General features: G+C 50.9%; 1 protein-coding gene across 21 annotated transcripts in view; it reads left to right on the top strand.

Moving 5' to 3' along the window:
* Positions 1–27,384, top strand: part of PPFIA4 (PTPRF interacting protein alpha 4) — a 48,201-nt gene that overhangs the window by 10,288 nt on the left and 10,529 nt on the right. For 5 of the 21 annotated variants that reach the window (XM_067033626.1, XM_067033620.1, XM_067033680.1 and 2 more), the window contains 24 exons: positions 1,297–1,928; positions 3,976–4,077; positions 4,463–4,627; positions 4,942–5,016; positions 5,248–5,337; positions 5,913–6,146; positions 6,404–6,550; positions 6,821–6,955; positions 8,818–8,901; positions 9,197–9,328; positions 9,683–9,745; positions 10,424–10,515; positions 12,382–12,490; positions 14,049–14,257; positions 15,747–15,987; positions 16,456–16,491; positions 16,682–16,815; positions 17,119–17,285; positions 19,181–19,274; positions 19,768–19,849; positions 20,382–20,582; positions 21,285–21,347; positions 21,943–21,969; positions 23,707–23,882. In XM_067033626.1, the coding sequence (XP_066889727.1) occupies positions 1,695–1,928; positions 3,976–4,077; positions 4,463–4,627; positions 4,942–5,016; positions 5,248–5,337; positions 5,913–6,146; positions 6,404–6,550; positions 6,821–6,955; positions 8,818–8,901; positions 9,197–9,328; positions 9,683–9,745; positions 10,424–10,515; positions 12,382–12,490; positions 14,049–14,257; positions 15,747–15,987; positions 16,456–16,491; positions 16,682–16,815; positions 17,119–17,285; positions 19,181–19,274; positions 19,768–19,849; positions 20,382–20,582; positions 21,285–21,347; positions 21,943–21,969; positions 23,707–23,882 (3,092 nt within the window). In that variant the 5' untranslated portion in view covers positions 1,297–1,694. The remainder of the gene's footprint in view (positions 1–1,296; positions 1,929–3,975; positions 4,078–4,462; positions 4,628–4,941; positions 5,017–5,247; positions 5,338–5,912; positions 6,147–6,403; positions 6,551–6,820; positions 6,956–8,817; positions 8,902–9,196; positions 9,329–9,682; positions 9,746–10,423; positions 10,516–12,381; positions 12,491–14,048; positions 14,258–15,746; positions 15,988–16,455; positions 16,492–16,681; positions 16,816–17,118; positions 17,286–19,180; positions 19,275–19,767; positions 19,850–20,381; positions 20,583–21,284; positions 21,348–21,942; positions 21,970–23,706; positions 23,883–27,384) is intronic. The other 16 variants (XM_059047176.2, XM_067033635.1, XM_067033694.1 and 13 more) reach the window with 7 other exon arrangements.

Raw genomic sequence — 27,384 nt, 5'->3', positions numbered from 1 at the left:
CCCTGTGTCTGACTTTTCACCTCACACTGGGTCCAGATGCCGCCTGTCCTCTCCCTGGCCCTCCCAGTCTGCCTATTGCCCAGCCTGCTACCTGAGGGGTGAACAGGAAGCTGTCCCTGTATCTCCCAAATGGGGATGGGGTAGGGAAGGAAGGAAAGCACCATTTACGGGGCTTCTCTGAGTGCTCATCACTGTACTGGGTGTCTCACATCCCATCTCTCATAAAACAGGAGGTCTGAAGACAGCTCCCTCTGAAAACTGATTCAGGTGGCAGCCTTCCAGCAGTGAGCAGGGAGGCTGGAAGCTGATGGCAGGCAGACATCCCTAGCTGCATGCTGCCTTCCTCGGTTCACCTTCCTTTGCTCTGACCACTGGGCTTCCCTGTGCCAGGCTCAAGGCGTTACCGCCAGGCTGTGCACATGCTAACCACCCTAGCTGGTGACTTCTGACAGTGCCAGCATTGGGCAGTTACATAGAGGGAGAAGATTCCCAGACATGAGCAGGGGCCCCACATGGAAGCCCTGCCCTAGGAGAGTAACATCTCCCGCACCTACCAACATCGATCCTTTACATCATTCTGTCTGCTGCAACCCAGAGGTGGTAGGCCATGAGTTCAGAATGCTGTCTGCCAGGTTTCAGGAGTAGCGGATGACTTGAGCCAGAGCCTTCTCCCTGAATGATGGGCATGGAGCAGGTCAGGGCTGTCTGCCTGCCCCAGCGTCCAGCCTGTGCCTTTTCAAGGAGCCATGTTGTGCCAGTGGTCAGGGTAGGAGCTACTCTGTCCCTGTTTCCTATGAGCCCAGTAGTCCATCCTGTATGGGACTCATACCCACTAAGAGCCCTTTAACCCCTTCTGTGCTTGCCTTGGCATGAATGTGGGGGAGAAACCTATGGGGTGGGGCAGGGACCCTATTTCCTCTCCTCCCACTCTCACAGCCCCAGGTCTCGGGAGGACTCTGGGCAGTCTTCCGGCTGCTCCCTTGCTGCTTACTGAATTAGTTCTATATTTGGCCAGCAAGCCACGTGGGTGGGGGAACCACTCCACTGCGGCTGCACTTCTGACAGCTGTGGGTGGGGGAAGCTGGTGACAGAGGCTACAGCAGTGGGCATGTGCATTTCTTGGGAGAACTAAGGAAGGCACCATCTGAGTGAGTAAGCCCGGCGAACGGGCATGCGCCAACTCTTCACCCTCTTCCCCCAAGTTTTGGTCCAGGTTCCTGCCTCTTCTCCCCTCACCCACCTCCTGGATGCCCTTCTCTGCTCAGCTGTTTCTCACAGCAGTCTCTTCTCCAACAGACCACTGCCGTCCAGAAATGATGGTTGTCGCTGGACCCAGCTGGGACTCTGCCAGGCTCCAGTGCTCAGTCTAAGGAAAGGGCCCTCTTCCAGTCCTGCTCTCCCTGCCTGTCATGGCCACACTCAGCTGCTGCCTGCTTGCCTGGGGACATAGGGCACCCAGCCCCAGCGCTGAGAGGTTAAACCAGGCCCTCTCGCTCCATTTCACAGGGGCACTCTGGGCACCAGGCCCCTTTCAGACCGAGAGCAACTGATGCCATGGGAGAAGCCCCTGCCCATCTGTTCACTCACCTGGCACTGCCTGCTCTGAGACCCCTACACGAGTCGCCGTGGAGGTGCCAACCCTGTGAACCCCTCCCCTGTGCCCTGACACTGAGAAGGCCCTGCCCACCCCTACCATGTGTGAAGTGATGCCCACAATCAATGAGGGGGACCCCCTGGGGACTCCCCATGGAACGGATGCTGACGCCAACTTTGAGCAGCTGATGGTGAACATGCTGGATGAGCGGGAGAAGTTGCTAGAGTCCCTTCGGGAGAGTCAGGAGACTTTGGCGGCGACACAGAGCCGGCTCCAGGATGCCCTGCATGAGCGAGACCAGCTCCAGTGCCACCTTAACTCTGCCCTTCCCCAGGTAAGGCCCGATAGTCTGCATCTCCCTCATCCCCTTCCCCTCAGCCAGCCTTTCAGAGCCCTCAGCTTCTGGGTCCTCAGCTCTCTTCATCTATTAGCATCTCAACAAATGGAATTCACAGAGCATTTACTCTCCTTCACCTTCCTTGCTTCATAATACTTTTCCCTGTTACTCCCAAGCTCCTCAGGCTGAAATTGGCTCCACCTGGAGAAAAGGATTGGACTTTGAAGCAGGAAGAAAACCCAGCCTTAGTTGCCAACTGCAGTGAACCCATGCAGCCAGAAGGTGGCAGGCTACACTGGAAAGATACCTCCACCTTGGCTGCTCCTCACCAGTGTCCTATTCTTGGAAGTGGTGGGTGGCGAACCGCAGAGAATGGAGATGGGAGAAGCCTTAGAGGTTATCTAGTCCACCTCTCATTGCACAGATGAAATAAACAAGAGGCATCACATGGAAAATTATAGGCAGCGCTGTGATACCCCTCTTATTCTCCTCAATCAACATGACTACTAGCAATAATAGTCACCATTTATTGTGTTTTCTGTGTGGTAAGCACTTTGACTGGAATTTCCTTCACTAAATTCCACAGCGATGAAGTTAGTGCTGTTATCGCCATCATCTCTATTTTACAAGTGATGAAGCTGAAACTTGAGGAGATTGGTAAACTGCTCATGGCCACCCTGCCTGTGGGGGTGCTGCAAGGGTTAGGGAGGCAGCCCTGAGGGGCCACACTGCTCAGGACTCAGCTCCAGGCCCTCTCCCCACATGTGGGGAGAAGAACCAGAGTGGCTGAATTTCCTACCCAGGGTCCAGAAGGGTTCGAGGGGCAGAGTCTTGTGATGCTTTGTAGATAGGAATATGGAGCTCTGGTGAGGAATTGGGGTGGGCGATGGGCCCATCCTACCCCACTGTGTTCAGAGCCCTGAACAAGCCCCAGGATGAAGGAGCCAGTCCCTGCCACCAGGGAGCTCGAACACTAGAAAGGAGATAGACAAGAGCCCAAATGATAGGAAGAAAATGTGGAGGAAGAGAAGAAGACCCCCCAAAGGATTGTTAAAACAGTGTCAAAACCTAAAATAGCTGCCAGATCATTGATCCTCAGAGCAACACTTGAGGGAGGATTGTCCTTTGGATTAGAGGTTCAGAGGGGTTAGGTATCTTGTCCAAGGTCACAAACGGGCAGAGTTGAGATTTGATCTCAACCCCTCACTGGGAGCTTCATGAGGGCAGGGATTATGTCCTTCCTGTTACTGTGTTTCCAGGGACCAGCACAGGAGCTGGTACATGGTAGGTGCTCACAAGTGCCTGTGTTCTTAACAGTTTTCAGAGGAAGGGAGAAAGCCTTCCACTGGGAAGTTTGGAAAGGTCCCAAGAAGGTGTGTCCTTTGAGATGGACTTTGAAAGATCAGGTGTTGACGGAAGATTGGGCTTTCAGGGGTGGGGGCAGCCCACTGAGCAAAGGTGTGGAATTAAGAAGTTTACTAGTGACTGTAAACAGCCGTTACCCAGGTTGACCAGGTCTTAGGGTGTATGGAAAGGAACTGTGAGAGAGAAGCTGGAAACCAGGATAAGGAGTTCGTATTTAATGGTGTAAACAACACTGTGCTTTGGGAGATTACCCTGGCAGCAGTGTGTCAGAGGGCTTAGAGTTGGGGAGGGATGTTACTAATGCCAAACCAGAAGTGAAACTCCCCTCCATCCACTTCTAAAGGGAAATGTCACTGGATTGTTGGAGAAACAGAAATACAAAATGGGAGGGAGGACATAATCAGGTTATATTGGTGGCTGGAGGGGGAAGGGGCCGCAGAGCAGACTTGGTGACTTTCTCACTCTTATATCCAACTGTATTCCCTTGCACCCTACCACATACTTGGAATGCTTCCCCTCTGGAGAAGCACATGCTAGTAGTATGGATGGATAGGGATTTTTCTGGGGACACTTGGTGGAAGTAAGGGACGAGTGAGAGGATCCCACCAGTGACTTGGGCATGCAGGATACTGCTTAGGTGGTGGATCCCCAAGCACTGAGGGGCCTTGGGGGTTTTCAGGAATTTGCCACCTTAACCCGGGAGCTGAGTATGTGTCGGGAGCAGCTTCTAGAGAGGGAGGAAGAGATATCAGAGCTGAAAGCAGAGCGGAATAACACGAGGGTAAGTGGGGTGACCTGGCGTGTGTTTGTGCTTTGGGGGTGGGGGGTATGACCAAGGGAGCAGGCATGGCCAGGGCCAGCACATCCCCAGCCCTATCCTAACCTCCTCCTGCCTTATATTCCGGGGTGATAGTTTGTTCAACCATCAGTGCTAGGCTTTTCACCTCTAGTTCGGGGTCATGGGAGAGGTGGGGGACTTGGGAGAGAGGCTAGGGCAGGTATTTAGTTGGGGCAGCAGCTGTTTACCAACATGGAAGTATTTCAGCATTCTAACAATGGTACACATGGCAGTACTCGTGTCTGCTGGGTGTTCATGTGGACCCTGCTTATAGCCCCTGGGGCATAGGCTCACAGCCCTTCCTCTTGCCCTCCCCTCTCTCTGCCAGTTGCTTCTGGAACATCTGGAGTGCCTAGTGTCCCGTCATGAGAGGTCACTGAGGATGACTGTGGTGAAGCGTCAGGCTCAGTCACCTTCAGGGGTTTCCAGTGAGGTGGAGGTGCTGAAGGCTCTCAAGTCACTGTTTGAGCATCACAAGGCCCTGGATGAGAAGGTACCTAGGCTGGCCCACAGCTTGCCTCCACCCCCAATCCAGCCAGGCTGCCCCAGAGCCTCCGTGCATCCCTTCTCGGAGATTTCTGAATCCTGTGTTTAGGGAAAACGGCCATCTAGCTTCATAACTGGCTCTCTCCTACCATTAATCCAATTTCCAGGTCCTCCTGTTAGGTTCCCTCTCAGAAACTTGCCTCTTGGCAGGTCCTTCTCTTTGCCTCATGCTCAGTGGTGGTAGACCAAGCCCGAGCATCTGCAACTTGAGTCCAGTGGGGTCCCTGTTTCTTTCTTCATCTCCCCATTTATCTTGGACAGGTGCGAGAGCGGCTCCGGGTGGCCCTGGAGAGAGTGACCACCTTGGAAGAGCAGTTGGCGGGTGCCCACCAGCAGGTAAGCTGCTTGCCCTTCCCCCATCTGTAGACTACAGCTCCTGGAAGCCAAGGCTGGTTTACCCCTTTTCCCCACTCTGTTCCACATCAGATTTCTCCCCTCTGTCTTAAGTGGAGACTGTTAGCCAACAGGAGACATCTCTCTCTAGGAGGTGGGAGACTTGGAAGGGTCTGGAACATATAGGAGGTTCTCTTCTCTTTGCATCACTGCCCTGGGGACTGTGCCCTACAGGTGTCTGCCCTACAGCAGGAGGCAGGGGTTCAGGATGGAGTGGCAGAAGAGGAGGGGACTGTGGAACTGGGACCGAAATGCCTGTGGAAGGTGGGTCATGGGGAGCTGCATAGAGGGGACATGTCTTACCCCAGACAGGAGGTGGGGGCCCTGCCCTGCCTTAGTGCACTAGAGCAACTGCTTGAATGAAATTTGGAGCTTTCTCCAATGTTACCATCTCTCTTTCCTTCTTTCCCCTACCGCATCTGCAAAGAAATCTATAGATTTGTGTTCTAGTGCCCAGTACATACACTGCTAAGCATATAATGTGTTTGTTCACTTGAATTGTTAGGTGCCATGTACCTAAGAGATTCACTTCTCTTTCTGAGCCTCTGTTCCCCTAGTCATGCCCCTTCCTAGGTTACAAGAGGCTGAAATAGCAGGTAAAACTAGACATGATTATTTTTCAAGGATACACAGGCGAGTGAGAGTGTTCGGTCATTGTCTGGAATGAGTGTCTGGAGGCCAGAGGAAGAAGGGTGTACCTGGAGGTGTGCTCTAGAATTGGGGGCAGAGCTGTGATCTGCTCTGGTTGTGCTGTCCCTTTTCCCACCTCCCCAGGGCAGGGCAGGGGAATGGGATGCCCAAGGCTCTGATGACTGACTGATAGTTCACTGTCTCTGGAGCATGACGCGGGACAGGTAGAAGAGCTGCAGGAGCTCCTGGAGAAGCAGAACTTTGAGTTGAGCCAGGCCCGGGAGCGACTGGTCACCCTGACAGCAACCGTGGCCGAACTTGAGGAGGACCTGGGCACGGCCCGCCGGGACCTCATCAAGTCAGAGGAGCTGAGCAGCAAACATCAGCGGGACCTCCGGGAAGTGAGCAAGGGCCTGGGCCTGACCCTATCTTTCTGGGTGCAGGTATTTGGCACTCAGGAAGGTAGCTGCTGGATGTCCTGGGTGTAGAGGGAGAGCCAGGCAAGGGCTGAGGAGTGTAAGACTGAACAGTTGGTAGGGTGCAATGTGGGGAGGAGTGGTGGGAGAGATAGGTCAAGGTCAGAAACTGATAGGGTAATGTGGAGGAGATATAGCCAGCCAGATTTGGTGGGGAGGTGCGGACAGGATGAGGGCAGGAAAAAGCTGATGACCTTCATCTCATCCTCTCCTGTACCGCTCAGGCTCTAGCCCAGAAGGAGGACATGGAGGAGCGAATAACCACACTGGAGAAGCGCTACCTGGCTGCTCAGCGTGAGGCTACATCGATTCATGACGTCAACAACAAACTGGAGAATGAGCTGGCCAATAAGGAGTCCCTGCACCGCCAGGTAACTCCTGCAGATGGGGTTGGGGGACACTGTACTTGACCCTGGAGGTCCTAATGATCGTGCTGGAACCTCCCCTTGGTGGCCCAGGAGACCCTGAGGTGCTGGTCACCTTGGGAAAGGGAAAGTCAGGTATCTCTGGGTAGCCAAGAATCAAGATTGCCCCCTGCTGCTTCTGACCTATCACTTGCTCTCTACTGAGGATGGGCCAAGGGGGTGCAGGAAGCTTCAGTGCTCCCTCTTGACTCTTCTTCCCACTCCCCACTTTGCTAGTGTGAGGAGAAAGCCCAACATCTGCAGGAGCTACTGGAGGTAGCAGAGCAGAAACTGCAGCAGACGATGCGCAAGGCTGAGACGCTGCCAGAGGTGGAGGCTGAGCTGGCCCAGAGAATTGCAGCCCTCACCAAGGCAAGCGGGCCAAGGGCCTTGGAATCTTCCTCTGTTCCCTGCTTCCTGGGCGCTTATGTAGCCAGGCAGTAATGGAGCGAGGTGGGAGGCATGTTGGGCTGGGGGCCAGGAAACTGCTTCTCATTGCATGACTCCAGGAAACACACTTCGCTGTGTCTGTCAGATGGAAGAGTAATCCCTGCCCTCATTACCCCACAGGGACGTGACGGTCCCATAAGAAGGGATGTAAGAGTACTTTAATAAGTAGAAGAAACTGCTGATGCAAAATATTTTTAATATCATTTACACCATTGTAGTTAATACTTCCTTTTGGGGGGGTCTGAAGTGGAAAAAATAGGACTTTCATTTCTGGAAGGGTGAAATCTGAGAGGAAATATGATCAAAGTTTATACATCTCTGAATGGGGTGGGAGTTTAGGCTGAGCATATCTTTTTTTTTTTTTTTTGTCAAATTGAAGCATTCTAGATCTAGGGACCATCCCTAGCTGTTTGAAGGCTTCAGCTTTTGGACAAATAAAAGGGAATATAATTTTACCCAATGGATAGTTAACTTTATGGAGGTATGCAGGCTGAAAACATCCTAGGTCTGGAAGAGCTATGTAAATGCATGGACATCTACATGTAGTGGCTTAATCAAGAGAATTTAGGAGTGTTTACAGTGGGTCGGAGGCTTTCAGGGGTCCCTCATGTGGGATCACCATAGCTACCCACTCAAGAAATGGAGAGAAGAAAACCAATACTTAATAAGCATCAGAGCCTCTGGAGGATAGAGGCTGGCCATTGTGCCAGTGTGGCAGCTTGGGGGCTCTGGGGATGGAACCTGCAGCCTGGCTGTACCTCAGTAGACTCAGGACCACGTTTGCTTCTGCCACTGACTTGCTCTGTGACCTGGGAAAAGTCACTCCCTCCCTAATTGGGTGTCTGTGTCATTATCTCTATGATGATGTCATCATCTCTATAATGATGGGGTTGAATTTGGTCATCTCTACGGCCTTTCAGGCCCCTAGGAATGAAGGGCAGAATTTAAAGTGCAGCAGAAGACAGTATGTGTGGGATGCTGAGCAGTCAGGTCTAGTAACTCTCAAAACTGACAAGAAGGGATGGACTGAAGTGATTAATATGTTCAAGGGAGTCATAGTAGAAGGGCTTTAAGGAGGGATTTCCTGACTGTAAGATGTGTGATAGTCTGGAATACCTCATCAGAAGAGGCAGTGGGGTCTCCATCTCTGAAGATGCATGAACTGAAGGGGAGACCACTCTACCCAGGCTGGTTTAATAACAAAGGTAATCACCATGGCTAACATTTGTTGAGTGCTTCTTGTGTCCCAAGTGTTTGCCATGGATTATCACCTTTAGTCCTTGCAATGGGCATAGGTGCTGTTATTACAACTGAGGAGATAAAGGCTCAATAGAGGTTCAGTAACTTGCCCACGGTCACACAGCTGGGAAGGGAGGGAGCCAGGATTTGAACGAGTCTGGTTTGAGTCCATGCTCTTAAGGGCAATTCCATCTATCTGGAGGCATAGAGATTTATGGTCGCTCATACTTTCAAGTGGAGTTTTTTTCTGGAAGCGTAGGGAGAATTTAGCCTCTTGAGCTGCCAGCTCTGGCATGTTTCAAGGCTAGCCCTGAGCAGGAAGGAGAGGGTATGGGTGGGGGGAAAGTGGCAGGGTTGGGGTACTTGGGAAGAAAGGCAATGGTGGAGGCAATTATGCTCCAAGATGGTAAGCGGAGAGCTTGGCTTCATTGGTCCCTGAGGCCCTGATTCCCAAGGGCCGCTCTGGCACCTGGGTGCATGGGATACAAGGTCTGAGCAGGAAGGCAGCTGATTTTCCGCCTGCACTGACCCATTCCTCCCTCCAGGCTGAAGAGCGGCATGGCAACATTGAGGAGCACCTGCGGCAGCTGGAGGGACGGCTGCAGGAAAAGAACCAAGAGCTGGCCAGGGTGAGCTTACTGGGCCAGACTCTCGAGCCTCCTCTCAACCCCAGGGCGGCGTGCCAGGATGGTCTGTGGATAGGGAAAGGAGGAAGAGTGAGAGCTAGGGAAGGACCTGGCTAGGGACAGAGACAGAGCCACAGAGGGGTGGGAGGAGGTGGTCAGGAAAGCTGCAGACAGGGGCCCCCGGAAGATAAGAAGGGGACAGGTGAGTGGGCTGGAACCACAGCAGGAATGAGTGGCTCCCTGGGATTGCAGTGAGATGGCCCTGGGTGGCTTGGTGCAAGGTGGTCTGGTTATGCAGGTGCGCCAGCGGGAGAAGATGAACGAGGACCACAACAAGCGACTGTCAGACACCGTGGACCGACTGCTTAGCGAGTCGAATGAGCGCCTGCAGCTCCACCTCAAGGAGCGCATGGCAGCCCTGGAGGAGAAGGTGCTGTGGGTGGCGGGTCTGGATGGACGGCGCTGGTGGAAAGGGGCGGGGTGGGTAAAGGTGTGGGTGGAGCCGGGCAAGCAGAAATGGTTGGCATGTGAGAGCTTAATCAGGAGCGGGGCGGGGGTGGGGGGCTGGGCGAGGTGGGGACTGCGGGAGGGGTGTGCAGTGGAGTTAGGCTGAAGAGGAGCCTGGGCTGGTGTGGGGGGTGGGGGGGGGGTCTGGCAAGGAGAGGTAGGGCTGGGAGAGCAGACCGGAAGGCAGATCTTGCTGGGAGGGGAAGGCCTGAGCCGGAGTAGAAGAGCCAGGGTGGAGGGGAAGGGGGCTTCTTGGCTCACAGCTGTTCTCCCCCAGAACACACTGATCCAAGAGCTGGAGAGCTCCCAGCGGCAGATTGAAGAACAGCACCATCACAAGGTACCCAGCTGCTGGCCAGCCCTGCCAGCCTGGGAGGGCTGAGCTTGCTGTGAGGAAAGAACACGCCTGTGTTTCAAGCAGCTGCCCTGAAACCCAGCACTGTGCTAGCCAGTTTGTTAGTCCATGTGCACACATTATTTCACTAATCCTCCCTAGAGCCTATCATAGTAGATGCGTCACCGCCACACACCTGTAAAGAAGAAACTTAGCCATAAGCATAGGGCAGAGAGTGGGTAGCAGAGAGGCAGGACGCAGTGAAGGACTCGACAGAAGGATTTGGTGGGGCCTCAAACCTGGTGAAGCTCTTGCTTTCTGGTGACTTGTGGTGGATTAGCCACTATCCCTATGCTAGCAGTGTCTGTGAGGTCTGGGAGTTCCCTGAGAGCCCCTCTGCTGCCCAGGCTTATTTGTCATGCATTTGCTTGTTAGTGAGGGCTCAGCAGGCCTGTTCTGGTAGAGTCCTTCCAGACAGACCTCTCTTCCGGCCCTGCCCCTGCCAACCCTTCTACTCACTTTCCAGTTGGACCTCTTCTCTTTTGGTGTCATCTGTGGGCTTGGCCTTGGGTCCCTGGCTTTGGACTTGGCAGTGCATTCTTCTGCTTCTCCCCAGCTCTGCTGTTCTCTTTGTCCTTCTCTCCTCTCTCTCCCCTACCCCCACCATGGCTCTGCCTGGCACAGGGCCGCCTGTCTGAAGAGATTGAGAAGCTGCGCCAAGAGGTGGACCAGCTGAAGGGTCGAGGAGGGCCATTTGTGGATGGCATCCACTTCAGGTACTGGAGCTCAGGAGGCTGAGTGTGCCGTGATGGAGTCCTGGACAGACCTAGATGGACCCTGGGGGAGAAGACTTCCTCCCACCAAAATACCGCCCAGGACCTCAGGGTCCTCCTCATATTCAGGGTGGGACACTGAGGCTTAGAGAACTTTGTAGAGTCATCCAGCTCACTTGGGCAGTTTAGAAGGGAGCACCTATCCTCTGAGGGATGCTGAGAGGCAAGTAAAGCACAGGATGATCCTTCCCCACTGCCATGAGACACAGGCCATGATTCCTGCTTCCTTGACAGAGGGCATGCCCTTGAGAGGGGTCTGCTGAGTTACATGCTCACCCATGTCCCACAGGGCCTGCTCACAGGGAGTATCTGGTTCACTCTAGTTACTTTGAGACACCTTATTTAGGGCTCTGAACCTAATGCTTAAATGAGGGCCATGTTTTAGGGAACTTCTGGATTTTTATTCATATTTTGTGAAGCATTTGGCAGTGAACTCAGACCTCAAGCCTGCCCTCAGTTCTTTGCCCAGAGAGGCAGGCTGACGATTGAGGAGACTGAAGTAGATGATTCCACTCAAGGTTCATGGCTCCTGGATATTTTCTGTCCAAACTGGAGTCTCTTAGATCAGAACACATAACGTTCCCTATGGTCATGCTCTTGTTATATCAGAGAAATAGGGATCAGCTTCTTTGAAGAGAGGTTAAAGGAAAAGTGTACATGTATATGTGCAGAGGGGTAGGGCTTAGATTAGGGAAAGAGATGTTGAACTTGAAGAAGAGAAGCCTGTGGGTTTCTGGGTTGTTAGAGACTTGGGTATCAATTTCAAGTTTGTTAGGAATTATTGTATAGGAGTGTGGAGAGAAGCAAGGAATAGAGACAGAAAATGGTAGTTGGAATTCCTCCTACTTCTCCCTTCCTGTAGGTTGCTCAGAAGAGACCAACCCCCTATGCCAATTAAAAAGGCGTAGCCCAGAGTACACCAAGCTATTTGGCACTGCTTGCTTTCCTTAATGGTTGGGAATTCTTGGCTTTGACTATAGAAGCACTGGCCCCGTCATGGAATTGGGACTGAGTTGCAGGGAAAAGGGAGGGGATAAGCAGAAACTCCCCCATCCCTCCAGACACCTTGTGTAATCTGTTGTTGGCTCACCCTGTCTCTTTGCTCTGGGCTCCCTCAAGTTCTAAACTGGGAAGGCATAGGGAAGAAGCATCAGTAGGGGAGACTCCAGATATTCCAGAGGATCATTACTGTAATCCTAAAATTGCAGGGTTGGGATGGACCCTTGGGGCAGTCAAAATGCTTTCTCTAGCCCAGGTCTCTGATACAGTGTCAGGGCCTCCTGAAGCTTTCTGGGGAGAGGGAGTATGCCTGGCTTGAATTTTGGCCAGGGACTTAGTCCAGAGGAAGACCAGAGGTAGTTGCTAGGGAGAAGACCAAGAAACAAAGATGCTCAGAGTTCAAAGGACTTTTAGAGATCGTCCCTTCCAACTTCTCTTGGTGCCATGATTCCTCCTACACGTTCTTGTCAGATGGCCAGAGAGTCTCCACCTGAATACCTCTCTGAGGGGAGTTCACCTTTTTTAAAGCTACCAGTTTCATCATAAGCTAACTCTTGCTATTTGAAGGTGCCTCTTGTGTTAAGTGAAAAGCCGCCTCCCTAGAACTGATCATACTGATCCCTGGAGCAGCAGAGAATAAACTTAATCTCTTGCTTACGTGGCAGCCCTTAAGTCATTAACAAAAGCTCATGTCCTGCTAAGACTTCTCTTTTCCAAGCTGAAGATCCCTTAACTCTTTGGGCCCAATGGGTGTAAGCTGGGGCTGTCAGTCCTCAGGGCTCGTCTTTTCTCCCCCATCCGCCACTCAAGGGCTCACATAGGCAGTGCAGCAGATGTGCGGTTCTCCCTGAGCGCAACTGCCCACGCACCTCAAGGTCTGCATCGTTGCTACTCAGCACTGCGGGAAGAGTCTGCCAAGGTGAGGGGGTGGAGGGGTGAGTGTGGATGGGGTCTACCCTGGGGAGTTTGGGGTCAGTTCAGCCACGTGCCTTGCTCCAGTTTCACAGACGGCTGGTGTGATGCAAATCCTCCCCCTACCCTCCCCCGTGTCAACGACAGCTGCAGCCTTGGGGTTGGGGCCATCACTGCAACAGCTGTGTCTCGCCTCGACCTCCTGGTGGGCAAGAGGTAGAGGCTGGTGGGTGGTCAGCTAGTCCCTGAGGCCCCACTGAAGCCTGTGCATGTGTACCTGGGTGTGCAGGCATGTATTTCTAGTGGTTGGGGTGGGGGATACAGGGGTAAGATGGAATTGGCAAGCTTTCTGGAACAAAAGCTGTGGTTTATGGGTAGATGAGAGAGGATGACAGGCTAACTGGCCTTGGGACGGCACCTGAAGTTTTCTGAGAAGCAGGTAGTTCATGTGGAGTCTGCCTAGGGAGATTTAGAGGGAACAGGAAAGATTAGGGGCCGAAGAGGACTGACTTCAATCTTTTGGGGAAGTCTGATTCCTTCCTAGCCCCATAACTGTTAACCATGCTCTGTCTCGAACCCAGATCCTCTGCATGCTCTAGGGCACTAGAAGATATAGGTGGAGAAGGAGGGAACTCCTAGTCTGATGGCGGAAAACTCATCTCTGCCATTAGGAAACCCCTAGTGTGAGGGGGGAGTTGAAGTCTGAAGTCATCTCTTTTTCTCTCTCCCCTCTCTCCCTTTCCTCTGTTTATAAGAACACAGCAGCTGCCCAGGACCTCAGTCTAAAGGCTGCAGGAGTGGGAAAAGAGCCCTAGGGGGATCTTGGGGGTTTGGGTCATACAGGATGGGGTTAGAGATGGCCTCTTTCCTTCTCTTCCACTGCTCTTCTCACACTCCCAGCCCAGTTCTGTGCTCTTTCTGCTTCTGGGCCTTTGTCTACCAAAGGGGTTTGTAGAATGATTTCTGAGACGCTGCCTCCTCTGAGGGTTGATCAGAGGGTCCTGTAATGTGCTGAAACTCTGAGACACAAGACAGTCAGGCCTGCTTGGCTTTTTCTCGTTCCCTATATCTAGTCACCTTCCGTGTGAGTAGAAACAGATAGCCTTTACATAATGCTTACTTGGTGCCAGACCCTGTGCTAAGTGCCTTACATGCATTTCCTAATTTAATCCTCAGAGCTACCTATGAAGTAGGTACTATTACTATTCCCACTTTACAGATGAAGAAACTGAGGCACAGAGAGGTAAAACAACTCTCTCATAGCTTGTATTTGGTGGAGCCAGGATTCAAAGCAAGGCAGTCTCTGGAATCTGTTCCTAACCATTCTGCTATCTGGCTCCTTGAGTTTGAGTAGTATTTCTTAGACTTTAACATACAAGTAAGTTACCCAGGGATTTTGTTAAAATGCAGATTCTGAATTAGTAGGTCTGGGATGGGGACAGAGATTTAGCATATCTAACAGCTCCTAGGAGATGCCAGTGCTGCTGGTATAGGTTGGGAGGGTCCTGCTCCTTAGTCATCTGGTGTGTCTTATTACTACTCCTCTACCCTCCTTCTCTGCTAAGGACTGGGAGCCATCTCCACTGCCTGGGGTGCTGGTCCCCACAGCCACCCCTGCCTTTGACAGTGACCCTGAGATCTCTGATGTGGATGAGGATGAGCCAGGGGGTCTGGTGGGCTCCATGGACGTTGTCTCCCCCAGCAGCCACTCAGACGCCCAGACCCTGGCCATGATGCTTCAGGAGCAGCTGGATGCTATCAACGAGGAGATCAGGTTAGGGCAGGGGTGGAGGGCCGGGGAGGTTCCTTGAAGGACAGAGGCTCTTTGTGTTTGGTCACTGCAGGAGAGATTCTACATGTGTTTGCTTGTCTCTTAACAGCTGCACCTTAAAGTGCCACAGTTTAGGGACCCTGTGTGGAGCATCAGGCAAGGTTCTGGCCCAGTGCTGGACAGAGAGGGGTAGGTTCTCAGATTGACTTCTTAGGCTTCATTTTCTCTCCCAGGTCTGTGAGACTGTTCCTGAAGCTCCTGAAGCTAAACATAATCACTAAGAGTGTAGTTCCCACACACTGAGGCCAACTCAGGGTGAGAGCTTTTGTCAGTCTAATCACAGTCACTGGAGGAGACAGCATTATCTCCATTTTATAGACAAGGAAACAAACCAGAGAGATTAAGTGATTTGCCCAAAGCGATGCAGTAAGTGGCAGAGCCAGGATTCAAACTCGGGTCTAAACTCAGTGCACTGTGTCATGCCTCGGGTCCCTAATGAGGCATCCAACAGAAACCATTGGCAGGGAATGTTATGAAGACCTGCACTTTACCCTGCCTTTGTAGAGAGTTTATTAATGTTCGTGACAAACAGCAAGAGAAAATCCAAACCAGAGAACATCAGAGCTTCACAGGGCTGTAGGGGTCATCTGGTTCAATGGTTCCCACACTTTTGGATTTCACAGACCAGCTAAGTAGAAAACACTAGACACATACACACACACACACACACACACACACACAGAGAGAGAAAGAGAAGGGTACTAACATAGGACTGCCAACTTTCATTCTGCAAAATGAAACATTAAAGATAATTACCATTTCCTATCACAACCATTCTACAAAAGAAAGGATATTTTAACATCCCTTAAGTTGGAAAGACATGCTCTGAGAATAAAGATAGGTCCTGCTCCTAAAGGATAGTTGGCATCTTTACATTAGTTGTATGTGTGTGTGTGAGAGAGAGTGTGTACGTGTGTGTGAGTGTGCATACACACATTCCTCTCTGATTGCCCCCTTCATACACATAACATTATCACTATTATTCTAATTTTTCCATGGAACAGGGAAAGCTCCATCAGGGATCAGTATCAATTAAAGGTCCTGTGTTTGAGAAATATTGACCTAGACCATTCCTGACATTGGGTATATTGGGAAACTGAGGCCCTATAGATAGTGGTAGGTCAAGAATTCTGACTTCCAGGAAGGTTTATATTCCACTGACTAAATTGCCTCCTTTCCCAGCAACTGCTTTTGTTAAATTAGGGAGTTTTGTTACATTAGTCCAGTTAACCAGAAAGAGAGAAAATTGTCTAAGCTGCAGTGGAATAGAACCAACTCTGCCCACAAGGCCTTGTATGTCCCTGCAATGCCGAAAACAATGGGGCACACCTGGCCCTTGCCTTCTACCTGGGGTCCCTGGCAGTGCCCGCATCTGCCTCCTGCTGGTCCTCTCTGGGGCTAACCATGAGACCCGGTTTTGCCCGCCTCCCAGGATGATCCAGGAGGAGAAGGAGTCCACAGAGCTCCGTGCTGAGGAGATTGAGACACGAGTGACTAGTGGCAGCATGGAGGCCCTAAACCTGACCCAGCTGCGCAGACGTGGTTCCATCCCCACCTCTCTGACTGCCCTGTCCCTGGCCAGCGCATCCCCTCCATTCAGAGGCTGCTCCACACCTAAACTTACTTCCCACAGTGCTACCCAGGACCTGGACCGAATGGGGGTCATGACCTTGGTGAGAGTCTTGGGGCAGTTGATGAACAATCTTGTCGTCACTGGGCTTGGCTGAGGGGAGTTGACAAGGCGCAGCAGGGCTCACTCTCTCTCATTTGGGCCCCAGCATCATCTTCTCATGATGTGTGCAGACCGTGGTATACCAGGTCACCAGCATGTCCTTCTGGGTCTGGAAAGGGCTATGTAGTATCTTCCTCACCCTCTCCCTTGGGTAATGCTTAAGAAACTCACCCAATGCCCATACCTCTTTCTCTCTTCCAGAGGTAGCCCTGATTTATTTTTTCAAGGCAGGTTTTTTCTGTGTTGTTGTTGTTGTTGTTGTTGTTCTGTTTTGCTGTGATATTCTCTTCAAGCCTGTGTGAGGCGCTGAATCCTATCTTCTCATCCTAAGACCACTGGGCTCCCCTTGGGGTAGACTTTCAAGCATCCAAAGGGTGAGTCCAAGCTCACCCTTCACTCTCTCTTCCAGCCCAGTGACTTGAGAAAGCATAGGAGGAAGCTGCTGGTAAGTGCTGCCTGATGACCCTCCCTCCCTTTTGGCTTCTCCCCACTGGGCCCTTGAGTCTGAGTCTGAACTCTGAGAGGCCCCTAGGGCCTCCCCTCTGCTTTTCTCCATGCTCCTCTGCCTGTCTGGGCTGGGTAGGCAGGCCCCAGATCTCTCCCTCTATCCCCTGACGGCTTCACTGTCTGTTCAGTCACCAGTGTCTCGGGAAGAGAACCGAGAGGATAAAGCCACCATAAAATGTGAGACTTCTCCTCCTTCCTCACCCAGGACGCTGCAGCTAGAGAAGCTTGGCCACCCAGCCCTGAGCCAGGAAGAAGGCAAGAGGTAAATGGAGCAGACCCCATATCGAGCCTCTCCATTCCCAAGTTTATCTCGTCCCTCTCTCTGCCTCTGAACAGGCTGCATCTCACTTGTCCCAGGTGTCTGAACATTTCACTTGTCTTTGAAACACCATCAGGGAAGGACAGTCCCATGTCTCCTTTGGTCATGTGCTCTGATCATACTCCCTTAACCCTCCCAACTCTGACACTTACTGTAAGTTCTTCCTGAAGTCTAACTTCCATCTCTCATGCTGTAATTTAAGTATGTTTCTTCTCATTCCACCCCCTCCTGGCTGTCATCCTGTAGTGCTTTGGAGGATCCAGGCAGCAACCCCAGCAGCAGCAACAGCAGCCAGGACTCCTTGCACAAGGGCGCCAAGCGCAAGGGCATCAAATCATCCATCGGCCGCCTGTTTGGGAAGAAGGAGAAAGGCAGGCTGATCCAGCTGAGCCAGGACGGAGCCACGGGCCATGGTCTCTGTCTCCTAGTAAATGGGTGCGAGTAGAGGGCAGAAGCAGGAGGGTATCCTTGGATCCAGTCTTCTCTGCCTGCCTCCCAGGGACCAGTGGGCAGAAGCTCCAGGGAAGAAGTTTTCTGTTAAGAGCTATTTCACAGCGGGAAGGGCTACCTCACGAGGTGGTAGCTCCTGCCACGAGAAGAGTCAGGCATCAGTATCAGGCTGTTTATTTGGTATGCTGTAGAAGGGGTTCCTGTATTCAGTGTGAGGTTGGACCTCTGAGGTTTCTTCCAGTCTGGAGGTTTTCTGAGGTCCTGTGCTCAGGACCTTCAGGAGAAATGTCTTAGTTCTTTCTCTAAGAGAGTCAGTTCTTAATTCCTAGTACATCTTGCCTCCAGGACTCAAAATATCACAATGCCTAATCATGACTTTGTAGACATTATAGTCAAGTAAGTGCTCGGGCAAGGGTAGCATTATTAACACCTCTATGATGATATAAAGTTCCTGTGTGTGCTTGGTGTGTGGTAGGTACACAATAAATGTTAGCTGTCTTCCTCTCCCTTCCCCTATTCCTTCTTTCCTTTCTTCCTTTCCCTCCCTTCCTCCTTCTTTTTCCCTCATCTATTAATTATTTGTTCAATAGACATGTATTGAGTAACTACTGTAAACAAGGCTTAGTATTAGGTATCGGAGCAATAGTGCATTCCTTCAAGGAGCTCAGTTTCTAATGAAAAGGAAAAAATAAAGAGATGATTCTAAAACAAGATAGCAATATGCTCTGGGTGCTTCTGGAACTCAGAGGTCAGCCATGGAGTGGTGGGAGCTACAGGAGCAGCTTTCTCTGCTGGGCAACACCTGGGCAGAAGCCTGAAGGCTAAGTGGGAATTAGCCAAGCCAAGAAGAGGTGTGTGTGTGTGTGTGTGTGTGTGTGTGTGTGTGTGTGTGTGTGTGTGTGTGTGTGTGTGTGTGTGAGGGGGAAGAGGCAGGGGGTAGGGGGGGTCTGAGAAAGGCAAAGATTCATGGGTGTGAGAGTTTTGTAAGCAGTTGAGTCTATTCAGAGTGGGGAGGGAAGTGGGTGGGGGGAGCAGAAGAGGTGAGTTTAGACCCTAGGCTGGGGCCAGCTCATAAGGGCCTTGCAAAATATATTGTGGAGCCAACCACAGATGGGAGGGGGCAGGGCTGAGAAGGTCTGGTCAGTGAAAGAGGCATCTCGTGTTGAAGCCTTATGATTTCCTATGTTCCTCACACCACACTGGCACCTAAACCTAAGACAGCATCCCAGATTGGCTTCCGGATTACCAACACCCTCTGTCCTCTGTGCGCTTGTGAGGAGTGATCAGGGCTTAAATGAATTGTAAAATGCTGCCCCTGCCATGAACTCTAGCATCAGTTCAGGAGATCCTTAACAGAAGAGGACAGAGCTATGCATGTTCCCTTTTGCAATTTGTGCAAGTGAGTGGCCCTGAGAAAGAGGCCCAGACACACATCTCTGAACGTGCCTCCTTCCCCACCCTCAACCCAGGTCAGGATAATTCTGTCTGAGCCTCGAAGCCCACTCTGGCTCTCTGGGTTTCCTTTTCCCCTTGGTTTGGAGGAGGGACAAGTTCTGTCTAGGATTCTGCTGCCGTTAGGGTGGAACAACTTCCATCTATCTGGCTGAAAAACACCTCCAGGGCTGAGGTTCCCAGGGGAAGGCTCTCTGGGCTTGGGGTGACCCACTCGATGCCACTGTGGGTCTGCCTGGTTGTAGGGATGTCATGTGGAGGCTCCAGGAATAATGGCTTGTCCCATCAGACCCTCGGGTTGTCACATGCTGAGGAGCCTCCTGCTGGTCTGCTCCCCAGTCCTGGCCCAGGCCAAGGGAGGAGAAGCAGAGAGGGCCTAGCTGATATGCCATCTCTTCCCTTCTAGTTCTGCTAACAGACTCTGAGCTCGGTCTGCAGGAGCCCATGGTACCTACCAAGCTGGGGACCCAGGCAGAAAAGGACCGGCGGCTGAAGAAGAAGTAAGAGCCACCGGCCAGGCTCTGCCAGCGTGGGGTCCGACCCCTCACCCACTGTCTTTTCCGTGGACTGCCATGGGACTGAGCTCAGGCAGCCAGAGCCCGGCAAGGCGCTTTCTGGACTGAGTTGGCCTGGTCTAAGTGGGCACAGCAGGGTTTGGGAGGTTGTTCTTAGGATGACCTGAGTGAGAACGAGACATGGGTGCTGTGGGAGAGTGACCCAGCACCTGGGGATCTCTGGCAGAGCAGAGTAGAATGTCTGTGTTTCAGGCCATGTGCAGACAAAGCGAGAGCCCTCACCTCTGGGAATGGAGAGGTGTTGCTGCTTCATGTCTTGGTGTCACGGTGCTTCAGGAATAGAGCAGGGGTGGCAGTCCAAAGGTGGGGAGAAGGGGTGGTGGGAGTCCAACTCTTGGCACAGCCCATGGTCCCTGGGAGTAAGCATGGTTGAGAAAGAAGGAAGGACTAATGAGTCTGTTGTTCCTCTTCCTGCAAGACACCAGCTGCTTGAAGATGCCCGCAGAAAAGGAATGCCCTTTGCCCAGTGGGACGGCCCTACTGTGGTTTCCTGGCTAGAGGTAAACCTGGGCAAAGGGAGTCTAAGTCTACTCAGGGGTCTGGTGGGAAGGATGTGTGGATTGGGGCAAGGACTCCTTGGGCAAAAGGGTGGTATTCCTAGAATTTTCCCAGCATGTTTCTCCCGTGCCAAGTGCACAGTGCCATACCTAGCACTTAGCCAGAATCGATGCTATATACTCATGCCTCTAGAGTGGCTAAGTCTGGATAAGGGGAATTTATCTTCACTGAGCCATTAAGACTTTCACAGGTGGTTTCATTCTTCCTGTAGGTGCCCCCAGGAGCTAATCACCCATGCAATGTTGGTAAAATCCCTTCACCTTTCCAGGCCTCAGATTTTTCATCTGTAAAATGGGAAAAAGAGGAATTTGATGATGGTCATCTCCACATTTCTAAATTCCTCTGCTCTTCATTTGCTGTTCTGAGACCATGGATGAGGCCTGGCCCTTGCCTCTCAGTATTGCCAAACTTTTGCAGTGGAGCCCAGATCTTGGGAAAGGGACTGAATTTACCCTCTGTGCCCCATATCTGCAGCTCTGGGTGGGGATGCCTGCTTGGTATGTGGCAGCCTGCCGGGCCAACGTCAAGAGTGGTGCCATCATGTCAGCCCTCTCGGACACAGAGATCCAGCGGGAAATTGGCATCAGTAATGCCCTGCACCGGCTCAAGCTCCGGCTGGCTATCCAGGAGATGGTGTCGCTGACCAGCCCCTCTGCCCCGCCCACCTCCAGGACTGTGAGTGGCCTCTCCCTCACCCAGGACATTTTCAGAAGCCCCAAAATAGTGTTTATAAAGTTTCATATTGGTCTTTGGGAAGATGGCAGCATCTGAGTCCTGCCCCTTACTTCCCATCCCCACAAAGGGTTCCACCCGGTCTCCAAGAGGAGGTAACACTGTTGCTAGCAGAATCCCAGCAGGCCTAGTTCCCTGCCTCCCACGTACCACTCATGAGCTCCATCTCCCCATACCTACTCTGCTGGTAATTTTAGATCTTTGGGCAGAGTTTCCAAAGACAGGACTTCTGGGTTCTGTGTTTCTGCCAGATTGGGGTAGCAGAGGGAGTAGGGCATTTGTAAGCTCTGGTCCTCCAACCTCTCCACAAGAAGGTAAACCTCTCCATGGACCCCCAGGGTAAAATCTTTCACCATAGTCCATCTCTGTGATTGGGGTCAGCCCTTATTCCAGATTCACACCATTTATTCATATTCATTCAGGAAACACTGGTTGGGTATTTCTATGTGCCAGGCACTGTGCTAAGCAGTGCAGATACTGTAATAAAAGAGAGTTGCTCAGAGCTAGACAATGTGCAGGATTCTGGGCTGGGCCTGTGGGAGGACTCAGGGGAAGGGAGCTATGTCTTGTCCTTAGGGCTCCCAGCCTGATGGGGAGCCTAGGAGCTCACACGCAGGACCAGATAGGTTTCCTCTCTGCCTACAGTCTTCTGGGAATGTCTGGGTCACACATGAAGAGATGGAAACTCTCGCAACATCCACTAAAACAGTGAGTCTGGCCCTGGGCCCTGGGCCTGGGGTTAGGGCTGATGACTTGCATGAGGATGAGGGAAAGGTTGTGGGAAGTCAGAGGGACTTGTAGCTGATCTAATACGAGATTGGTATCCCTGATGTGTGATGGAGTTCTATTCTCAGGGTGGTGGGTGGGTGGGAAAGAAGTGAGAATGGAAACGGTTTGTGTGTGGGGGGGTTCTATTCCAGGGGGTCATAAGTTCACCATGGGCTACTGGTATACTCCATTGAAGAAGAGCAGGGCTTGGGAGCGTCTTGCCCTGCTATCGGCATGAAGCCACAGAGTCCTTACCCTTGTGCTTGATCCTTGGTGGAGGAACAGGGAGGGTTGGGGAGGACCTGGCACCTTGCCTGACTGTGTTTCTGCCACACACACATTTGATCTCCTCTCACTGCAAACACAGGCACGTGCACCAGCCTTCTGTGCTCTCTTAACCTTCCCAACAAGCTTTCCCTAGTCACCCATCCAGCTACTGGGGTGTCTGCTCCTCCTTCCTGATGGGACCTTGGGTGGAGGCTGCCAGGTTTCTTGACTTTGCCTGTTTCCCCCTGACATGCTGCACTCATTCTAGGACAGTGAGGAGGGCAGCTGGGCTCAGGTAAGACCCCCTCCCCTTGTCCAGAACCAACTCCCAGCAGTTTGGGGTAGTGTTCTCCCAGCAGGTTCGCTCCCCTGCAGGACTCTCTGAGCCCCAGTCTTTTAGGTCCCTCTTCACACGAAGAGTCCTGGGCACAGGTTCTCTCCTCTGCTGAAGCCACCCGCCTCCATCCTTCCTCATTCCCCTTTAGCTACTTCTGGTTTTTCACCATGGCAGGTGAGGAGCCTTGGAGGGCTGTGCCCTGAGCATGCCTGCCTCTTCCCCTCAGTTCAACCCTCTTCCCAGGAGTAATGAGACTTAGATTAGTATGAATCCTCTTCCTCTTCCTGTCCCTCTCAGGGGTACCCCTGGTGAGCTGAGCAAAGGGCTTTCATTCATTCACTTGGTGAGCAAGGATTTATTGAGCAGCTACTAGGTAGGTGTTAGGCCTTTCTATGCCCTCTGGATACAGAAGTGAGCAAACTTAGCCCTCACGGGGCTTATATTCTAGGGGAGAAACAGACAGTAAACAAACAAATAAATGGACAATATATCAGATAGATGTTAAGTGCCATGAATAAAAATGAAGCATGTAGCACTGTTTATACTTGTTGGGCAACCCCATCAACAGGAGACTGGACAGATCAGTTATAGCATATTCTCACAGTAAAACACTATTTAGCAAAGGGAATGGATGACTCAGACATATAGTGTAAAGTGAAAAGTGTAAGTCCCAAAAGATTTTCTATTAAAACTCAAAAACAAGCAAATTTAATCATATTATTTAGAGAAATATACCATGGTGACTGTAAGAACATTTTTTCAAGCAGGGACATCACGAACAGAAAACTCAGCATGGTGGTTACCTCTAGAGGGGCAATAGGGCATAAGATGGGGAAGAAGAACATAAGGATGGATGCAACAGTGTGGATAACATGGATGGTGTCCAAGGATATTGTTAACTTCATTTTTATGCTTAGTAATGAACATACGCTACATATGTTTTATATGTATCAATCGTTTCATTTTAAAAGATAACAAAATAAAATTTTCAATTCTAAAAAGATCAAGTTGGGTAAGGAAAGAGAGTGATGGAGGGTTACCATTAAAATTCGTTCTAAGGATAGATGGTTAGGGAGGTCCCTGCCCTCAAGGCAGGAGGCAACTACTAAGTGGAGCCCGCCTCTCAGAACCAGACTGGGTGGAGGTGGGGCGCTCGGTGTGTGGTGGGGTGGGGAGGCGGCACACGAAGGACTTAGAGAATCTCTGGAGAGACAACCAAGCCTTAGAGAAGAGCGCTGGCAGGCGCAGTTCACCTTACTTCATTTTTTTATATGTTTAGCCAAACGTAACTCCCTGTGGACCATGTGAGGCCAGTTTCCCGAAGTGAGACTGGCTTTCTTTGTTACTCTTCTTCGGGCCCTCTGTAATGCAGCCTATCCCCTGGGCTCAGCAGGCTTGAGGCTGATTGAAAATCAGGAAGGCAAGTCTGCCTTACAGCACCACAAATGCATTTCAGAGTCGATGGGAAGGATTTCCTATGACTTGCTGCCTAGGTGGTTGCTTCTGTTCATTAGTGTAGATAATTGATAAGTGAGTGGGAATATATCATTTCAGGATCTTAAAAAGCTCCATTTAAAATCCCTACCTCCCGCCTCTACAGCCCCTCAGTGAAAGTAAGCTGAAATGTTATTGAACTGCTAGCTGCAACCTGGCGGCACTGCCTTTGCCCCCAGCCTCCTCCATCTTGTTCTCCAGACCCTGGCCTATGGGGACATGAACCACGAGTGGATTGGGAACCAGTGGCTGCCCAGCCTGGGGCTCCCCCAGTACCGCAGCTACTTCATGGAGTGCCTTGTGGACGCTCGCATGCTGGATCACCTCACCAAGAAGGACCTGCGGGTCCACCTGAAGATGGTGGACAGCTTCCACCGGTGAGCCAGCCTGGAACCCGGGGCCACCTCCCTACACAGGTCTCCCCCAACCCTGGGGGTCTGTCTTCAGGAATAGAGGTGCTTCCATCTCTTTCTTTGCCTGTTCTGGGTGGTAACAGGTCTCCCTTTGGGGAAAGCCAAGTCTTTGTCTCCCCTGCAGTTTGAGGGTTTAGGTCCTCTCACCTCCAACCCTTAAGACACAGTCATTTCTCTTTAGCTTCACTTGGAAAATTTTCCCCCTAGATATGAATTTTATTTCTTGTCATTGAGCTTGCTGAATTCTCTACATTTACCCTGAGAAGACTCACACTGAACCCAGCATCTATTTTAGGTGTCTAATTCCTTACAAGATGAGAGGAACATTCTTTCTGGATGCTTGCCCTGCCAACATCCCAGATCTGAGCCTCTCAGTTTTAAACACACATCCTTTTGTACAGGAAGTCATCCAGTGTTCTCCTCCTCTTTGTTGAAAAGGTCTTCTGTGCAAAAGTATCTGCAGTGGAGGTCACAAACCGGTAGCGTGAGGGCAGAATTTGGCTCACACATGTAATTTGTTTGGCCTACACTGTATTTTTAAAATTATGACCTTAGCTGCCAATATTTAAACACTAGGAATTGTTAAACAAAATTCTGGCCGTCTGGCTTCTCTTGAAAAAGAGAAAGCTCTATGGGCACATCCCAGCATGGAAACAACCAGCTGGAGCTAGGGAGGCAGCCCTCCTAAGACACAGGTTTTCGGTAATGGTTCCAGGAGTTGAGAGTTTTTAGGAAGTCCTTTTTAACATCCAACTTCAAATCACACAGGCTGCTATTTGAGCCAGGTCTTTTATCTTGAGTAGTTAATGTGACAAAGGGTGGAGCTGGGAGTGTGTGACTTTTCAAGGTTCTTTTAGGGCTCTTCAGGTGTCCCTTGGTCTCTCCAACTCATAAACAACAGAAAGTTATATTTGGAAGGGATCTAGTTAGCCTCCATATTTTATGGGTGAGGAAACTGAGGCATGGGAAAGAGCAGCGGCCCGAGGTCACTCAGGGATGCTAGCAAAATGCAAGTCTCCGGACTGAAATCCAGTTCTCTTGCCACCACATTGCAGAGACACCTATGCTGGAACCCCCAGCTGTGTCTGCCCTGAGCACCACCCCTCCCTCACCACCGGGGCTGAAAGGGAATCTTTTGTTTCTGTCAATCTGGGAGGCTGCCAGGCCTAGCTGCACCTGTTCCCTCCTCAGTGATTGATAGGGCTGGGGAGAGAAGGGCCATTCCCCACCAAGCTGAGATGTGCCTCGGCTGCTAGAGGATCAGGCAGCCCAACCCTATACAGCATTATGGAAGTCCTCCCCCAACCCTTTGCCCATGAGAGACTCTCAGCCTATACACACGGTTCCAGATTTAGCTCTAAATCTTGGGTACTTCACAGTTTCTAAAACATTTCCATATTCCTTACCTCAATTAGGTATATAACTGCTTTTTTTCCACTTAATATTTCATAAGCATGTTCTTATATCTTTAAAAATTCATTTAAATCATACTTTTCTAACGATGAGAAAGAGTTATTTAAAAACTCTCCTTTCACAGATGGGGAAAACAAGTCCAATAGAGATTGAGAGTCACCAGGTCATTCAGCCAAGTGGTTACAGAATGGGGCCAGCATCCTTCTTTCTCGACACTCAACTCAGAGCTCTTTTCCTTAGACCATAGTGTTCTATTGAGCAGGTTTCCATTAGAATCTCCTATTTATTTATTTTTTTTAGTTTGCTGTACGCGGTTCTCTCACTGCTGTGGTCTCTCCCGTTGCGGAGCACAGGCTCCGGACGCGCAGGCTCAGCGGCCATGGCTTACAGGCCCAGCCACTCCGCGACATGCGGGGTCCTCCCGGACCAGGGCACGAACCCGTGTCCCCTGCATCGGCAGGCGGACTCTCAACCACTGCGCCAGCAGGGAAGCCCGAGAATCTCCTATTTTGATAGGAGAAAATGCACACACAATAATTAGTAATGTCCTCCCAAAAGTGGTACCACTACTGAATGCCTCTGATGTTCAGGGGCTGGTCTAAGCCCTTTCATACAGGATCACCTTTAATGCTCACAGTAACTCTTCAGGAGAGTTATGACCCCCATCTCACATATGCTGAGTGCCACTCAACTGGGAACTGGCACAGCTGGCATTCAGATCCAGGTTGATCTGACTTTAAGGCCTTTATATTTTTGCTAAGCTGTGCAACAGCTTTGAAAGTCATAGGAACTGAACTGAAAATTATAGTAAGTGAGACTGAAATTAGAGGCATTTCCAGTTAGGAGGTATGTGTGCATCTGCCCCCTCCAGGGAACCAAGGCTTAAACCAGTGGCCTTGAGCCAGCTTCCTTAGAAGTGGTGTCTCTGAGCTATAAGGGTTTGTTCTAGGCAGATGGGCTACCTGGGTAGAACTGAGGGGAGAGAAGTAGGGAGCAATCAAGCATAATTTAATCTCACAAAGCAATGGCCTCAATGATAGAGTCAAAAGTATTTAGAATTGGGAGAGACCTTCTATTCTATTCCCCCACTTTGTAAATGACAAAACCCAGAGGGGCTGAGTGACAGAGTAGTGTTCAAGTTTAAAGAAGAACACTACAGGGAAAGCTGCCCAAGATGGAATGAGCTGCATCAAGAGGTAGTGAGTTCCCTGTCACCAGAGGTGTCTAGGCACAGGTGTTTATAATACTCAAAAGGATGTTACAGAGGTGACTCCTGCATTAGGTGGGGAGCTTGGACTGATAGTGTGTGGAGTCCCTTCTAACCTACGGATTCTTTGGTTCGTGGCCTGGCTTAGTAATTATTTTTTGAGTGCTTACTATGCACCTGGTACAGTTTAAAGTACTTTTAGTACTTTATGTGAATTATTTCACATCATTCATTTAGCATTTATGGTGTTTACATTTGTAGAATGTGTCAGGCACCATCCTAGGCGTTTGAGATACATCAGTGAACAAAACAAACCTCCTTGCCTTCATGCAGCTTCCAGTGTAACTGGGAGAGACAGACAAGGAATTATAAATATATAGAATAGTAATAATAGATAAAAGGTGGTAGAAAAAAAAATTAGACTAGAGTAAGGGGGATTGGTGGTGCTGGTGATGTTGCAGCTTTAAATCAGGTGGACAAGGTAACTACTGAATTTAAAATATAACATTTGAGCAAAAACTTAAAGGAGACAAGGGGGTAAGCCATGTAGCCGACTAGGGGGCAGGGAGGGGGTGTGTTCCAGGCAGAAGGAGCAGCCACTTGCAAAGGCCCCAATGCACATAGGCCAAGCGTTCCTGCCATGTTTGAGGAACAGCAGGGCTATCAGTATAGGGGCAGATCATGTATCACATTGTAGGCCACTGTAAGGACTCTGAGTGAAATGGGGACACAAAAGAATATCTGTAGGGTTCTTTGTCATTCCAGTGCCTGGAGAGGGAGGGACACGTTGCTATCATTCAAAGAACTTTCCTTTGTCAATCAGGCCCACACCCCCGCTGAGGGAGG

The sequence above is a fragment of the Kogia breviceps genome, chromosome 1, assembly GCF_026419965.1.
Source record: "Kogia breviceps isolate mKogBre1 chromosome 1, mKogBre1 haplotype 1, whole genome shotgun sequence".
Taxonomy (NCBI): Eukaryota; Metazoa; Chordata; class Mammalia; order Artiodactyla; family Physeteridae; genus Kogia; species Kogia breviceps.
The sequence above is the reverse complement of the archived record's forward strand: the minus strand, read 5'-3'. Positions and strand labels throughout refer to the sequence as shown.